Source organism: Pygoscelis adeliae, unplaced genomic scaffold, assembly GCF_000699105.1.
Source record: "Pygoscelis adeliae isolate BGI_AS28 unplaced genomic scaffold, ASM69910v1 Scaffold222, whole genome shotgun sequence".
Classification (NCBI taxonomy): domain Eukaryota; kingdom Metazoa; phylum Chordata; class Aves; order Sphenisciformes; family Spheniscidae; genus Pygoscelis; species Pygoscelis adeliae.
The window spans coordinates 47,526-65,025 of NW_008824309.1; the positions used below are offsets into that span (position 1 = coordinate 47,526).

Sequence of the window (17,500 nt, forward strand, 5' to 3'; positions counted from 1 at the left end):
GAGTGTAAGGCCAGACAGCAGCTTTGTGTGTGTACTGATGGGCAAACGCATCTTCTTACTTATTTTCCTGTCGGGTAAAGGGGGTGGTCTCAAAGTGAATGTGAGTCACTTTTACAATACTCCCAAACCATCTGGCAGGTTCTCTGTAGAGAAAGCAAAAGCTGAGGACTGTAATAAATACTTAATATCAAATCTCCAGAGTACTTGGCAAGCTGAAAAATGTAACAATATTTATCCACTGCAAGAAGAAACTAACCCTTAGAAATTAGTAAGGTATTGGCAGTCTTGAAGCTAAGACCTAGCTAAAATTTTCTACAGTATGTGGAGTATACATCTAATATTTCTTTGTTGTGTGCATGTAGTGATATTTATCCATGGCAAGAAGGAATCTGAAGGCTGGGGCTAGAAAATTAGATGGCCGTTAGTCAGAATGCCTTATGAGCTGCAGCTGAAAAAATGTAGCCTTTGTTTTCTTGCTTTATTGGCAGTTTAATGTTTTCAGTCAAGTAATAAACACTTGCATGTTTTTCGTCATGTATAATTGCTGGGTTATACAAATACACATGTATGTCTTACATACAAGTCACATGCACTTAATTGTTAATAAACAGGTCTTCTAGTGGAAGGTCATTTACTGAATAGCTGTTGTCTTAATTCTTTTCTTTTTTTCTTCAATATAAGTTGCTGCTGAACAATTTTACAGGCTTTCAAGATTTTGATTCAACTGTGAATAGGGAACAAAATTCCCTACAGTATCTTCAATCTGTAGAGCCACAGGGGTGGCACATACCAGTTAATGTAGTCTTCGTTCGTTTTGAATGTGTTGCATGTACTGCTCTAATGACCAAATATCCCTGGTTTTGCAAAGTTACTGTGGGCTAGCAAGTCACTTTTGAATTGCCATGGATTATCTATGAAGTACATACATTTAGGTGCAAAGAAGAATGTATTGAGGTTTTGATGTTGCAATCCGAGCAGGTTAAGACCTTGCAAGGTTGCTGTGCCCCAGTAATAGGGTGGAAACTTGCTTTACCAATTCTGGTAAGTAGAATTAGATGCCCTGACTACTAATTTTCCGTAGCCATGCAAAGGACATTTGAGGAACTACTATGAATCTCCTCAGCAGTAGTACAAATTATTCCTTCTACGTTACTGTTGACCAGAGCATAGTAACTTTGGTTTGCCGCGTATGAAGTTAGTCAGCACTAATAGCAGGGTGGGGAGGGAGCTTCCTGGCTTTTTATAGGAAATACTGTCCTGACTGTTATACTTGAAAATATCTTGAAAATTAAAACTCTTCTGGAAATGCTGTTTCTGTAGTACTTAGTGTGTTTGGTATTATCGTATAGCAAATACCTCTTTTAGAGGCTTATTCTTCAGTACACTGTGATTTGAAGAACAGAGGAGGAGAGAAAAAATCCTTGGTATGCTGGAAATGAGAGGTAAGGCGTCCAAATGGTAGCTGCATTTTTAAATATAATCCTTAGAAATGCCATGTGGAATACCAAGCAACCAGTTGAAGAGAGATATATATATATACTTGATGATGTCAAGGTTGTTTTTTGCGTGACATGCAGTGGAACTTAGTAAAGTGCCTAAAGAAGGCTACAGGAGGAATTTTTTCCCTGAAGTGCAAGGTAGGGGAGTTGTGTGGAGGGTGTTTTTTGTTTCCCATCCCTCCGTGTTCCCTTCCTGTCTCTTGTGCCCTGTCCAAATTGCAGTATTAAACAGTTGACTTAGCACTTATGCAGAGTTCTTAAAACTTTCATAATATGCACCAAGCTTTAGCGAGGCTGTTTTGGGCGGTTCCATTCTGTTTTTAATGTTGCAATTTAATATATTTGCTGTTTTCATGCAATGTGAGCTCCTGGTTATAATAAAAAAAAAAAATACTTGCAATTCTTCGCGTTCGCACTTGAAAAACCTCTATCATATTCTGGAACCATTTAATGTCTTAAGCTAATCTGTGTCAAGTCTAAAAACATACTAATACTAGCATCAAAAGGGAGAGGGAGTTCTCAGAAAATTATGTGCGTGCTGCAGATGTATTCTGAGATTATTCCGAATGCCTTCATTGTAGTAACACTGGTTTTACAATGTGTCTTGTACTTTTTAAGTAAAAAAGGACTTGTACCACATTTACCAATAAAACTTGCTGTATAGTGCTCTTGGACTGTCATAACAAGGCTCTTACATTTTGGTTTTTCTATTTCAGTGGGACTTGGTTTCCGAGATTCTCGGCTAGTACAAAAATGGGATCTTATTTCATAAATCACGTCTTCTTCTGAAGATATTTCTCAAAGTCTTAAAGAATATTTTGGGTGCATGGTAGATAATTTAAAGAAGTTATTTCATTTGTTTTATGTCAAATGAAGATGTTTATAGGAAGCTTACACCTTTGTCGAGTCTGTCTCTTTAATTTTGCTTTTTTGTTCTACTTTGCTTTTTCTGCCATTTTTGAGAATTGGAAGTGAGTGAAAGCGTTTGAGTAACTTTGCCAGTTACACACTTAGCAGGGTGTGTCGTCTTCACCGAAGACTGTATGCATGCCAAGTCTGAAATCTTACTAGGATGTCTGTTTTCCAGAATAAATACCACGGGAGACAAAAATACTGACCTACTCTAAACTGGGAATGAGAACCCTAGTCCTAGACAAGACAAAGACCTGAAATTCTTTGGCCGGAAGCCAATGCTGCTTTTTTTAAGGAAATGGGTAGTTGGGGTATACATAGATTGCTGAGGAACCAGAGTCAAATGCAAGTTAATCAATTTGACCTAAGTCAGCCCCCAGAACTGTGTTTTGTGTAAGGTCTTGGAGATCGGGAATTGTGTGGAGACTTCTTGGCCAGAACTGATCCGTTTCAGTAAATTAGAAGATATCCTGAAGTCAGCCTGATGAAGAAGGTGCTTTTTTTGGAATGAAGTAAAACCTCAGTGCAAGTCAGACATAGAATAATAGTGTGTGAGAATTTGCTGATGATTTAATTGTGCAGTTATTGGTGACCTGGTTCAAAGAATGTCTCTGTGAAACGTAAATATTTTCAGTCATGGTAATTATTGGAAGTTGATTTTTCAGAAAGGTAAATTGTGAACATTCCATGTATGTGTAACTATGCCCACAAACTATGTAGAAAGAGACCTTGTGTTAGGATATATTTGAATTAAACTTGTACACAAAGCTAGAAGAACCGTGAGGTCTGAATGCAGGTGCTTGGGGATAAGTGTGTGATGCTTGGTGGGGATGGTAAGGCTAGAGAGGGAGGGAGAACAGCAGGGAGCAACACTTCGTTGCTCACAATGCAGTTGCTTTTGTTCTTCAGCTCAGCAGTAAGGCACTACTACAGGTTACTGACTATCTGTTTGATTTTTCTAAATTTAAAAAAAAAAAGGGAAATTGTGTGATCCTGGGGGGATGGAAAGGATCTTCTATTTATTTTCTATTAAAGCTTCTTCCTGTCATCCGTTCTATTTCTGATTCTATATGCTTCATGACTTAACTTTCCTTCCTCAGTGACTTCACTATGTTGAGTCTTAGTTTTCAGTCTGTGATAGTCAACCTCATTGTATCCTTTTTCCTGAGTAAAAAAAAAAAATTGAACCAGTTCTAGTTCTCTGGTGTCCTCATTAATACCTTCTCGTTTCTGTCCAATGTCTTGTTGTCAAACTTGTTTCTTCATAACTCTGATTCTTAAACATTCCCGATTTCCTTTCTTCTGTCTGTCGTTCATGTTTCTCTGGCTTCCTGGCCCTGTCTGCTAACGTGGCTTTTCTCAGCAGCTCAGGATTATGTCTGAGAATGTAATCCTTCCTCTTTGGCTGGCCCTGGTGTAGAAGGTGCTAGCTAGCTCAGACACCTTCCTTGGTGTCCTGTCCTAAATCACTGAAGCACACTGGGTTTATATGGATGAAACAACTGTAAACGAGAGAGATTTGCCGTGGTTCTTGCATTACTGGGCTGGAGCACAGCTTGTCTGCTCTGTAAAATGCCGTATGGCATGCGTATGTTGGGTTATACATGTGTGTGCTACTGTACATCTTCTGCATCTTCTGGCACTTCAAAGCTGTTGATACTCTAGCTTTCTGAATGCCAGAAAGTCTTTCCGTCACATTTAGTGTTTAAAAGTTTATCTCCCAGCTTAAGTGAGACATATCTCAAGTAGTATGTCCCTAGGAAAGGGAGTTTCTTCCAGAATCTCAAATCATTACTTCAAGCAATGTGGATAGGAACTTCTCAAAAATCATCAGAAGGTTTTAAATGACAGTGTTAATGTGGCCTTGTTCAGCAACACCTGACTTCAGGTTTTTCTTTCATTCATCTGTATGGCTTAAGTTACAAGCTTCTTAAAAAGAAAGCAGTTCTTTTTTCTCCATTGTGGAAGAACTTGCTCTGTGACTTGTTTTGGGTGGTTTGGGTTTGGGGTTTTTGTTTTTTGGTTGGGTTGTTTTGGTTTTTGTTGTTTTTAGAATACTAGATTTCTTCATGGCACATTTCTATGCATCAAAGGGTATCACCTTCCCAGGGTGTCAGTTTTCCTCAAGTCTGCCAACTTACAAGTTTTACTTAAGATCCAAGTGGACGTTTGAAAGTGTTTCAAGGAGGCAAAAAGTACTCCCTTGATACATTTGAAAGCTCCTGAAATGTAACGGGTAATCACTTAAATGTTCGATTCTAATTAGTTTGTTGCAGTTTTTACTATATTGCAAATTTAATACCAAATGCTTCATTTTGGCATAACAAAGGGCTGCGTGCTATCCAAAAAAACCTCCTCGCTTTTAGGGGGAACTATGGCTGCCATTCAGTTCATTCAGTCTGTTTCTACTTGGGCATTGAATGGGAAATCCAATACCTGCACTGCTTGCACCATGCATTAATTAAACACTCAACAAGCAGCTATTTCAGTCTCTGAATAAATGCTTTTTACTGGCTTAATTTTAACCAATTTAATCTGCTGATGTCTACATGAAGATTTCTGCTGTCATTTTAATTCATGTTTGACATGGCCAACATCGTATACAAAGAGGACCCGGATTCTTCCAAGTCACTTATGGTTAGCCATGTTCTGTACACAGATACATCAGTCATTCTAGCTGATAACTAGGCATCAAAACTCTACTTCACAGCTAACTCCTAGGTGGTACTGAACTGCGAATGGGTGCTTTGCTGCCAGCTTATGACACCTAGAGTTTTATAAAAATTTTCATCTTTAAATGTAATTTGTAATCTTTACTAACGTTTGATGTAACTGCTGTTTTGTGAATCCTCGTGCTTTGTTCACCAGGTACTGCTGGGTATATAACAAAGTTCTAAGAGTAGGCTTTTACTTACACAACCAATGTTTATATAACAAGCTGTTTTGCTTAAAGTTCTCTGCAAAGTTTCTTGCTTTTTAGGCGAATCAAATGCTAGCAGAACTTGTGATCAGCTGTTTTGACTTTTACTGAAAAGACAGTGTAATGGCTCGCTACTGTGCAAGAAGTTGGATGAACTTTCTCACGAAGTATATTTAACTTGAAACAGCCTGTTCTAGTGTGACTAAATCTTCTGGACCAAATCTATTCTTTTTATGTTGAACTAGAATTAGTTTGACCTCAGACATCTTACTCACAAATGCATTTATGTTACTCCTTCCCCATGCTGCTGAGAGGATTACATCAGTTATAAAATAAAACGTGACTAGTTATTTTTGTTGCCTTGCATGATTTCAGAACTGTTTAAAACAAAACAAAACGACTCCAACTTCTTAAACCTTTTCTAATTAAGTCCTACTTGTAAAAAGTTTAAAAAAACACATCTATGTTTTTCTTCTTCAGATAATATCTCCTACGGCATTGTTTTTGGCTGCAAAAGTGGAAGAACAGCCACGGAAACTCGAACATGTTATTAAAGTAGCACATGCCTGTCTTCATCCTCAAGAGCCACAACTGGATACAAAGAGTGATGTAGGTGGAAGTCATGGTTTTAAAGATAATCAGATGACACTTCATCTAATGATCTCTTACATAGTCTTGACTGGATTATTGCTGCCTGCAAACTAGGAAAAAAACTTTTGTTTTTACACCATTTAAGTCTTTTGTATTACTTAATATAACATTAAAGACTCAAATATTTGTGTTATGAAACTTGAAGAGATGGTTCTATCTTGAACTTGCATTATTTTTAAGACTTCTACATGTATAGTAGAAGACTAGACTAGATGTTAAATATGAGGTTTCATGTGTGATTCAGTCAGTTACACAGTTTGTGCAGAGAGGAGTTCAGGACACAGTTTGTTTTCCTCAGCCAGAGGCTCACTGTACGCTGTTGTCTACATTCTGTTTTAAAGGATGCGATACAGTTATCAGCTGCTGCCTCTGCTATACATTGGTCTTCCTTTCATTTGCCCAAGTTTGCACAGCTTCCACTTAGTTTACTGTTCACATTTTCTTTCCTGAGATGAGTCTTCCTGAAACCAAACATACGAGGAGGTTTGGTGGAAATGCACCAGAGTTGTTCAGCTTGAAGGTCTGGCTGAGCTAGTTATACCCTGCTGGACCTCAGCTGACGCCTGAAACTATTTGAGCACCTTTGCTATGCTCCCAGTTCTTGGAATGGCACGTGGAGGTAGATAGAGAGAGAGATAGATATATATGTATGTGTTTGAGCCCACGAGCTTCAGCTAGCTTAACACAGGCCAACTGAGTATCTCCAGCTGTATTTCAAAGTACGTGTAAAATGGATAACCTGTCTAGAGATACTTGAGTTGACTTGCACTGGCAAGTCTTCATAATTCTTCTTGGAATGACATGTGGAGGTAGATAGAGAGAGATACAGATAGATAGAGAGAGAGAGAGATATATATATATGTATGTGTTTGAGCCCACAAGCTTCAGCTAGCTTAACACAGGCCAACTGAGTATCTCCAGCTGTATTTCAGCGTACTTGTAAAATGGATAACCTGTCTAGAGATACTTGAGTTGACTTGCACTGGCAAGTCTTCATAATTCTTACAGCATTCCCCACCTTCTCCCAAAAATGCTTTGCTGGAATAGACTATATGAGATCCAGACTAAGTAAACCTTACTGTGAAAGACGGTTAGGCTGGTATAACTGAATTTGCAGTAACGCTTATACCAGTAGAAGAAAGTATTGCCACAGTGAAGTGTTCTGAGTTGTCAGTGCTAACTGGCTTGCACAGTGGTCTTAACTTGTTTTGCTAGTACCAGTAGTCAAATAGGAAGTGTATGATTAAAATTTTGAGGCAAGAGATAGCTACGTCTTGACCTGTTTGCTTATTTGTTTCAGGCATACCTTCAGCAAGCCCAAGAGCTGGTTATACTTGAAACAATAATGCTTCAAACTTTAGGTATGTCTTTCTAAATATCTCCTGTGCAGCCAGCTTACTGTGAAGAAGTAATGGGACCCAAGTAACTGGATTTTTGATGTGCTATTGGTACACTAGAATTTTATTATTTTTATATACAATTTCTGACCTGTGAATTTAGTTTCGTATTAGCGGTTCTGTTGTGTTCACTTCGGGGGGGAAAAAGAGGCATATCTATACTTGTGAAATAGATGTTTCTGACAGTTTGATGGGGTGGAAATGTGTACCCTTGCAAACAGATTTTACTCCAAAGTAGTAACTATGTTGATATTTCTTCATATAAGGTAACATGTTATACTAGGTTAGCTGTGTACGTGTTCTGAAGCAATTGGGAAGAGCTTTATACCAAGTGCTCTTCCCCATTTTGCCTTTCGATAGAGGAACATTATGTAATTGAGCAGGGTTACTACCTCTGAACGTCACAAGTCGTAGCGTAACCATTTAATGGACTCAGGTGATTCCAAAATTTGAAATGGAATGTTCTGATAAGAAACTCTTCTGACTTTAAAGTAACATAAAAAGAGACAATTACAGCTAGCAGGTCTGAGAACACTGTCTTACTCAGATATTCTTAAATACCCCTTTGAGTATATTGTTTAAAAAAAAAAAAAAAATAACAGTAGTGACCTAATTCTTAAAATAGTGTCATAAACAAAGAAAGGTTTCTTAAGTCACTGACCTACAAAATTGAGTTAATTTGTAATTTCATAGATGCAACATGTTTAAGTCCCAGAAATCAATGAATAAAATGCGTGTGCACACATGTAGTTCAGTGCGTCTGTAATATAGCTTTTACTGACTTCTTCATGTACTAGAAACTGTTCATCTGTGTCCAACTTTAAAAATACAGTAACTTCCCAAGTGTATATATTTTCAGGACTTGAGATTACTGAAGGAATGTTTTCCTAATTGATCTTGAAATGGCTATACCATCTACCATTCAAAAGTATGAAGAAGTGCAGAATAAAAGGCAGTTAAATAGTGTTAACTTGATCTTCAGCGCAAAGATGCAGCAAGCATTTTAGGTCTATGGGGAAAGGAAAGGGGTTTGGTTTTTTTGTTTAACAGATGGAAATCTGTATTTCTAAAACATATTCTTAACTCTTCAGGTTTTGAGATTACCATTGAACATCCACACACAGATGTTGTGAAATGTACGCAATTAGTGAGAGGTCAGTGACTTTTAACCACTTCTGTAAGTCCTTTTTTACTTTTCTAGTAAAATTTGGAGATGATGTTATTTGTCTAATATGATCTTCAACTGTGTTATCCAAAGAGTTTGTTTAAAGCTAATTACTGAAAGCTTGATCTTAACCTTTAGAGCCTGATAAAGAGTCCAATTCTCTGTCCTTCATAATTTTTTTGCTTGCTTACTAGCTTTGATTTTAATAATGTCTGTTCCATGTTTTCTTAAATGACAGAAGCAGGCAGCAGTTGAAAACTGAATAGCCAACTACTTGGTATCGTTCTGGGTTGATTGTTTTCACTCTGAAGTGGTTTTACCAAGTAAAGTTTAGTCTGCATGTTAGTTGATGGCTAATGCTAGCTTTCTGCCTAGCAAATCTTTTTAGGTAATGAACTGAGGGATAAAGAAAGTGCATAGCAGGTCTGCTATCACATGCAAATACTTCAAGATGTGACTAATTCTTTTTCTGGAGGAGGGTGTACTTCCTTCTTTTGGATGGTAGCACAAAGTCCCAAATCTTTTGTTAAACTATCATATCCTCTAACTTGTATGCAGCTCATTAATGTGACTCTAGCTAGAAACCTGTTTTGTTCTTGCGTATTTTTTGTTGCATTTTGGCACACCTTCTTTAGTTCTTAAATTGGTTTCCTTTGGAGCTTTAAAAAAAGAAAATCCTCATAAGATGGAGGATGAAAAAATTAGGAATCAGTTGTAAAAGCACCTAAAATCAGCTTTTCACTTTAATTATGTTCCTTAATTAAAAAGTGTTTGGAAATGGTTAGACCATGGTTGTTAGTCTTTAGTCATTAGCTGTTGTTGCACTGAAAAAACGCAAAGTTAAGTGCTTCAAATTTTGGTGGGTTTTTTTCCCCCCCCTATAAAATATAGGAAAGCTAGGTGCAACTTAGTCATGTTAACTGGATCTGTTTTGTAGTAACTCTAGAATTAAAGTTGTTCTTTGAAGGAAAAATATCTCTCTCATTTTGAAGTAGCTTACTGGTGTAGTGTCTTCAGAGTTTGATTCGGAGTATGACTGGTGCTGCGTGTAACTTAATTGCATCTAAAGTAGCTTTATTGCTATTCTTGCTGCAAGATAATGATTCTTTGCCTTCTGTCCAGATTTGGTTGTGACTCTGTGCGTAAGTCTGATTGCACCTAATGTCTCAATAGTCTGTATCAGTAGCTCTATAGGCTTTTGCTTTGGATTTTCTTAGCTGTTGGTCAGTATAAATGTGAGCGCGTATTTTACTGTTTTGTGTGAGCCCCTGCACTTCTGCTCGGTATTTGGGGCTGCGGGGAGGGGTGGCAGGCACTACTGTAGCTGCATCAGGATTTCCACGTTAGTAAGTGTGTTTGACTCAAGCCTACAAGAAGAAAGGCATACTGCTACACAAACTTCATTTCCTTTAGTCGAGGGTAGGTACCGCCCTAAGACAGTTCAGCTTTTTCCTGTGTTTTGTATGCTACTTGTGTATTGACAAAATTCATACATTGGAGGTACATGCTACTTTTCAAATTTGACATCTTAAGGCTAGTATTTAACGTCAGCACAGTTTAACAAAATACTTAGAATCCAAAATTATACCAAGTCTTGAAATCTGAAGACTCCAGTGAGGGCTGAAAATCCACGTACCTCAAGGACTGGTACAAAGTGAATGTAATACATCTGATGCTTGAAAACCTACTCAGTGGAGTAGGTGTGCTCCTTTGTGTGTGTGTGTATGCAAATGGAATTCTTGTCAGCATGTGCCCTTCCTAGGGGTGGCATAGGCTGTGAACACAAGGTTTGAGTACCTTTTATTAAAAAAAAAAGGTAAATTAATCCATAAATTAAAAAAATTGAGCATGAAATCCATAGTCATGCATGCAAGTCAAGCAAGTAGAGAGTAATTGCCATGGAACATGAGTTTTATGTATTGAGTGAATAAAGAGATGAGCTTTTGGGCACAGTGATACATCTTCAAAGACGCAATGGTATGATTTTAGTTCTCTCTTTCTTAATGTTTATTTACTGGACAGTGTTGTTTTAATGTGAATAGGTGCAACACTTAGATATCGAGTCCTGAAGCTTTCAAAATATATCTAAGACTTGTCAGCGTTAAGCCTTTAGTGCTAAAGGGATTGACTGAGAAGTTAAAGAAATGCAAGGTTGCTTCATCCAGCTGTGGTAACATGTCTTCTTGGACAAAAAGCACTGTTTCAGAAGGCAAAGAGATACCTTTTTTTATTAAAGGTGATTAACTTACCCAAGACTATGATGATTAAAACCTTCAACTGTATGTTTGGGGGAGAAGGAAGGGAGGACTATAATGTGGCTGACTATTTAAGTATCAAAAGAGAGGCAACAAAGTTAACTGAGGTATGCAAGTGTACTTAAGGTTTTGGCTTAGCATGTGTGCACTGAATTGCCATGTGCTGAGAAGATGCCCCGGTCCCCCAAACTTTTGCTGGATAAACTTAAGTGGCTAAGAGGATGGCTGATTTTCTATATCATTTTCTGTTGTCTTGCATCCGGGGTAATGTACTTTATGCTGTCACTGTTACCTGTAGTAATCTGTAAGCTACCCCCTTTAAAAATAAAATGGAAAAAAAAAAAAATCAGGTTCTGTTGATGGTGCTCAAAAGATTCAGCAAAGTCCTTTGTCAAAGACTGTCTAGTCTAGTAGTGGCACACTAGAATCAATTGCTGGAAGCCGAAGCTGAACTAGGAAGTGAGAATTGGTGCCAATAAACATAATTGCCTCAACGTACAACTAGAGCAAAAGTTGAATTCTTCATCTCTAAGATTGAAAGCCTTTCTGAAAGTAGTATTAGACCACACCGATCATTGTAGATAAGGGGTGACTGGATGGATACGTAATGATTTATGATGTTCAGGCATAAGGTAATCTAATTATTCCTTCTGGTTTTCAGAGGTTTGTGGGTTCATGAAATTGTTCCATCTTTACAGTTTGGTCAGTATAGTAGACAAGGAAAATGGTGTAGGCTCAGTCTTTTTTCTGCACCGTTCTTCCTCAGTGTCAAGAGACTGAGAAGAGGAGACAGGACCATCATTCCTTAGGATCCCACAGGTCCTCTAAGGAATCTGGAGGCAGTGGATCTGTGAAGGCCTGTCAGCAACCTTCAGTGCCCTTTCCAAGGATGCTCCAGTACTGAAGAGAGAAGAAAAGAAAAAAAAAAACCAAACACCAAAAACTGTTCCTGGTGTCAAACTACCTTACTGGCTTGAATGCTAGTTGAATGATCAGCAGTGAAACTGCCCTAGTGCCGAGACCATGGAATCATGACATGGTCCTCTTAAGCCCCGGTGCAAAATCAGTCTGTTCCCAGCCTGCTTCTGGTGGAACTTGAAGGGGAGGAATCTGTATCCTCATCTCCATCTTGGGAAGTCTTCAGGCACTCCCTTTTCTGTGTTGGTACACAACCTTCTTTTGGAACTGAAGATTGGATCCCAAGGATTTCTAGGATTGTTCTCGCTACTCTACGGGTTATCAGGTATCTTGAACACCCATGATCCTTACTAATCTTATGTGGAAATTGCACTGTCAAATTCTTCAAACATACCATAGTATCTGTGTGCACAGCTGCCATTGGTTAAATTGGGCTGGTAAAGACAAGGTGGCAGAAGAGGAGATGAATCTGCTTTTTTCAGAGGGTATTCTGATGAGGAAAATTTAAATCTTAGTGTACTAAGTGGTGTGGAAAGATCTTAAACACCAGCTGCACTCCAGCACTGCTACAGGCGGCCTTCACATTCTGAACTTTCACCTCAGGCTTTTACAGGCCTGTTCCCAAGGTTGAAATACTTTCAAGAAAGTAAAGCCACCAGGACTGCTCAGACCTGAATGCCTACACCATGGCCTCCTCCAGCCCTTTCCAGATACAACAGGCATCCACCGACATACCTCCATTCAGGGCCTGTGGCTTTTTTTCCTTTTGCCCAGAAGGACTTCAGCAAGCTTTCTCTCTTCTGATGTTGACTGGCTATCTGCAGTCTCCTTTTTCCGGGGAATGCTTACATATGTTGTCAGGGCCCTAGGCACGGCCAGCTATCGCCCTCCTAAGGGTGACTCGGCAATCACGTTTTCGTGATTATCTCAAGATCCAAGATAACCTAGTGTTGAAGAAAAGACTCAGATATCTTGGAATTGCAACCGGTTGAATTGTGTGGCTGTGCCCAGTAAAAAGCATTTTGGTTTCCAGTTGGGAATTTCTTGGAGACAGTAGCCTTTTGGAAGGTGTATCGGACAGCAAGTCCTGTTTCAAAGTCTTGATTACTACTTTAGTAATCCCCTGCCTTATGGTTGCTTCTGCAGCAGTGAGACAGGGTGGGTGTTTCAAATCACTCCTGAATGATAAAATATAAAACTGATCATTAATGGCTGGCGCCATAGTCATCAGTCCTGCGACTTGTGAGTTATAACAGAGAAGCTCTGCTGGCTTGTTTTAGCCTCTGCTTCACGATTATTTTAATTTGCAGATGCACTTTCCACTGCTATAAAGGAAATAACACACCAAAATATAGGAACCAAAATCCGGTAGCTTTAATTTTAGTGATGGATTCTACCAAACCAAAGCTGTCCTAAATATAAGAGAAGGGTTTGGGACGGATGGTTTCAGCTGTGCCTTGTGTTACCATAGGCTTTAGTTGTGAGCTGAAATGTCTTGCTGGTTTTGGCAATGGTGATTATTTAGCTGTAAATAAGTTGAAACAGTATCATACTGCTTGTAGTATAGGTAAGGTATTTAGCACATAAACTTTTGATTGAGGCCAAAAAATCTGTGTTTCAAGATGTGATTCTCTTCTTCCAGGTATGTGTTTTGATTTACTCAACTCTCAAGCTGATGTTACATAGAAGTTTTCTGGCATCTGCTTTTCTTCCTTGTTCAAAAGGGACATTTCAGTGAGAGTAGAGATGCTTCTTGGTCTGGCCCCTTAATTCAAACGTGCTGTAACTTTACAGAATATAGAAATCATTGAAGATCCTTTAAACATTACTTTGGTGAAAAATGAAGAGCAAGACATCACTTTCACTGTTATTCAACCATTCAGTATTTTCATTTGTTTTGTTATGATAGTCTCATTTCACTTTTTCTTTTTTGGTAATACTGCCTTACTTTTTTTTGATGGGAGGGAGAGGAAACCGTTGAACTCCATAGTTATCTGGCATGCAATTGCCATTATAGTTTGCAAACTAAATATTATAGTATAACACGGTCGCATTGTCAGTTCACCTTCTGATTATTACGGATTAGTAGAATTTGTGTGTAGGAATGGATCCTGTTACCTTGCTACTTCTGCATTCTTCAGTGCAGATTATGGCACTGCCCGGCTACGTAGCCTAAAGACAAATCTGATTTATGCTCCTTGGCAATCATTAGAAGTTAAGTCACATATTTAAGATGCTTTTTTAAATTAAATTTTAAAAGCCATTGCAGTCTTTCTCAAACTTGGTGGGAAGATTATTATTAAAATAAAAGTTTAACAATATTCCCTTTGACATAAAATTCAACAATACACTTTCTGCAGGTAGCGCTGATTTCAAGTGATAGTGTCAAAGTAAGAATTCAGTGATGGCTGCATTCAATCTTCAGTTAAAACCCTTGTGCCCAGCTATTCCATTATATGCATGTTACAGTAAGTTCTCTTTCTTGAGTGAGGAGCGTTGGGGTTTCACTGGTAGGGGTCAGTGCTGGATGGCTGTAACAGCCTAAGTCGTTAGCTTTTCATTTCTGGCACGTTGCAGTCCCGTGTGGTTTTTTTTCCTGACTGTAACTAAAATGAAGCTGTTGATTTCTTATCGAAGCTTTGCCATAGGTTTAACAAACGTGGAACAAAATGTTATGAGTGCGATGCTCTTAATTGGAGGGAGCAGAAAACTCGTTCAATTTTTTCACCCTCTAGCCTGGGAGCTTGCTGTGTCGTAGGGCTTTGGGAGAGAGACGTGGCTGTTCTCGGGGAGGTGCTGGGGGGGTGGGAGGGGTGTTCTCCAACTGTCCTGCCATGCTCCTCTCCAAGAGGAGAACTGTCACTCTGCTGTGAGTTGGCTTTTCCTGACTGCCTTACTGCAGTCCAGGGTTATGCTAGGGATCGTCTGCAGATGAGGGTGGGGAAGCAGGAGCTCCTAGAAGAGAGCGCGCTCACGTGTGAGGCGTTTGCGGGGTGGAGAAGCAAAGGGAAACTGTTCTGTGGGTTGTACAGGGGGAGGGTCAGTGGACGGAACGACTGGTCCATCTCCAGTTGCTGAATGTCATGGCCTCTTCTGTATCTCGGAAAAGATTATTTTAAAGGCTAGTTAGCTAAATTCAGATCAGTTCTGTGGAAATACCAAGTGGTGCTTTTGGAAGGTAAAACTGCTTTAATTTTGGAATGAACCTGACAAGTTAGTGCAGGTCTTTAATCTCTGCGTTTTTCTTTTCTTACAGCAAGCAAGGATTTGGCACAGACATCCTATTTCATGGCTACCAACAGGTTGTTATCCTGAACCTCTTTGTTGCACTGTTGTAGCACACTATAGCTTCCTTTACTGCAGGGCCCCCTACATGTGTCTTACCCTTGTTGCAACAGGAGACTGGGCCATCTACAGTGGTGGTACCTTCCTGTCTGCAGTGCGGTGTATTGTACAAGGGCCTGATGGCACAAAGGGGTTAAATGCACAATGAGAAGTGTAGTGGTGCTTTCTGATGACATTTTCTCGATTGTGAGTGCATAAGTCTAAAATTGGTAGCCTGAATAGCAGCTAAAGATTACAAAGAGCTAAACTTAACCTAGAAATTCGAGCATCTTGGTAAGTACAAAACTATTTTTAGTTTACACTTGTAGTTAATGGCAGTTTTCTCTTAACTTTAAATATATTGATCCAATCTTAACTTATAAAATTGTAGTGGGCCTAAGATCTTTTCAACTAGCTGACTTTTCTTTTCAGATAGACTAGGAGTAGTCCAATGTTCTTCCTTTTAGAAACAGCTCTTTAATTTTAATATAGAGTTTTAAAACTTAAGTACTTACATAAATTTGAAGTTCTAGGATTCCAAGTGGGGACTGTGTATACGTAGCCTGTTGTGGAAAGATGGAACTTGAGAGCAGACTTGAGTCTTGATTTCTCGATTACTTCAGTTTACTTCTTGCAAAACAACTTTGAGCTTTATTTAAGAGGATTGCATTACACGTAGACGGTTTTTAAGCAATATCTGCTGGTTATTAGAACTCTTCTAAATAAATATTTCTTGGTGGTTCCTTGATGGGCAAGGTTCTGTATTTGAAGCAGCTGTTAAGAAAAGTTGTGATAAGGCAGTGAAACTGAACCAATGTCTTTGTGCTGCTGCCAGCTGGAAGCTGAAGGCGAGTTCACAAATACCACAGATCCGGGCCTAGTGAAAGCTAAGCCCACAAGTAATTCACTTGGCTTGTGTGGAACTACTGGGTACCTTCTTCTAATTGTCTCATTCAGAGACTGCACAGTCAGCTGTATGTTTTTTTTACTGTAGAATTTTAATTTACCATATAATACTACTTTCTTTTTAGTACTTAAGTACAGTAGAATAACTGGTGAATTTATTTACTGTTCATCACACTTTTTATAACAAAAGCAACTTAAACTTTTCTACCAGATAAATGCCCTGCCCTTTGTTTTCTTAAGGCAGTAAGATATCTTACGAACTTAATCAGAAAAATGTTCCATAAGCTAATGTTTAACTGCTGTTGCTTGACGAGTTATCTTATTCTGTAGGTTAATGGTTGATTTGTTTGGGTTTTCTGTTTTACATGTTTGATTTCCTTTGGTTCCTCATTACGAAATTTGTGCAACAGTCTTCACCTTACTACGTTCTGTCTTCAGTACAAGCCTACAGTGATAGCATGTGTGTGCATTCACTTGGCCTGCAAGTGGTCCAACTGGGAGATTCCAGTATCAACTGATGGAAAACACTGGTGGGAATACGTAGATCCTTCGGTTACTCTAGAATTACTAGATGGTAAGTAATACTGCCTTTTCACATCCTGAAATTCAAGGGTTTATTAATGTAGAAACAGGAGCATAGTATAGTAAGAGCATAGCTTTAAGCCTAAATTAAGGCTCACCAACTTCACATGCTGGATCCTCAGGTGAAGGAAAGGTATAGGAGAGGGGAGAACTTCGGAAGACAGACTTGGTTTTCAGACCCTTTTTGTTTCATCCTGTGGGCTGGGGCATCCGCATACCTTTTGCCAGGTGCAGGTTAGAATCTTGCTTTTAAATGCTGTTCAGAACCAGGAAAGAGATGGAAATCTGCCCGTGCAAATTCATGCAGTCACGATCATTTTATGTACGTCAGTGGTCCAAGTTTATGGCTTCACTGTCACCGAAACAACTGTTCTTAAGGCTATACATAAAATTGCCATGTTAACAATTTGGTGTAGCTTATGATATCTCAAACTTGTGAAATACTTTTTTCTTGTTAAATGGCTTCTTCCCAGAAGAAAGCATATACCTAGAAGTTTACTACCTTTTGAAATAGTACTTACGGCAGTGGAGTCTGAGTTTGAGGCCGACATACACTACTGTAGTGGAGGTGGTAGCTTCTGGGGCTTTCAGATCTATGTATTGGGTTTTGCTATTAGTTCTAGAGAGAAACGTCTGTTTCAGAGTGGTGGCGGAGGCCTCCAGGCTTGCTGTGGCCCAGCATAGCTCCCACTGGCCTGCTTTTTCCCTCTGCTGAGCTTTTATTTCTTAATGGCAATTTTTTCTTTGTAAGTGAAAACTTCGAGTAGATGCCATGTGAAGCACAGAACCAGAGCGAGCTTGAAATCGCAAGTTCAAAAGTCTCCGTCTTAGTAGGCTTCTTTAAGTCGTAGCTGTAGTTTCAGATACCACCCTGCCTTCCTTCTTATCCGGCTATTGGCTTTGTGTGTTTGGTCAGCATGCATCGTTCTGGTTTTTAAAATCCCACGAGACGTGTGCTGTGAGCTCAGGGT

General features: G+C 39.1%; 1 protein-coding gene across 1 annotated transcript in view; it reads left to right on the plus strand.

Annotated features, from left to right (window-relative positions):
- Positions 1-17,500, plus strand: part of CCNT2 (cyclin T2) — a 28,017-nt gene that overhangs the window by 4,866 nt on the left and 5,651 nt on the right. Inside the window, exons 3-7 of the mRNA XM_009319016.1 lie at positions 5,812-5,940; positions 7,283-7,343; positions 8,471-8,533; positions 14,974-15,019; positions 16,358-16,521. Coding sequence (XP_009317291.1) covers positions 5,812-5,940; positions 7,283-7,343; positions 8,471-8,533; positions 14,974-15,019; positions 16,358-16,521 — 463 coding nt within the window. The remainder of the gene's footprint in view (positions 1-5,811; positions 5,941-7,282; positions 7,344-8,470; positions 8,534-14,973; positions 15,020-16,357; positions 16,522-17,500) is intronic.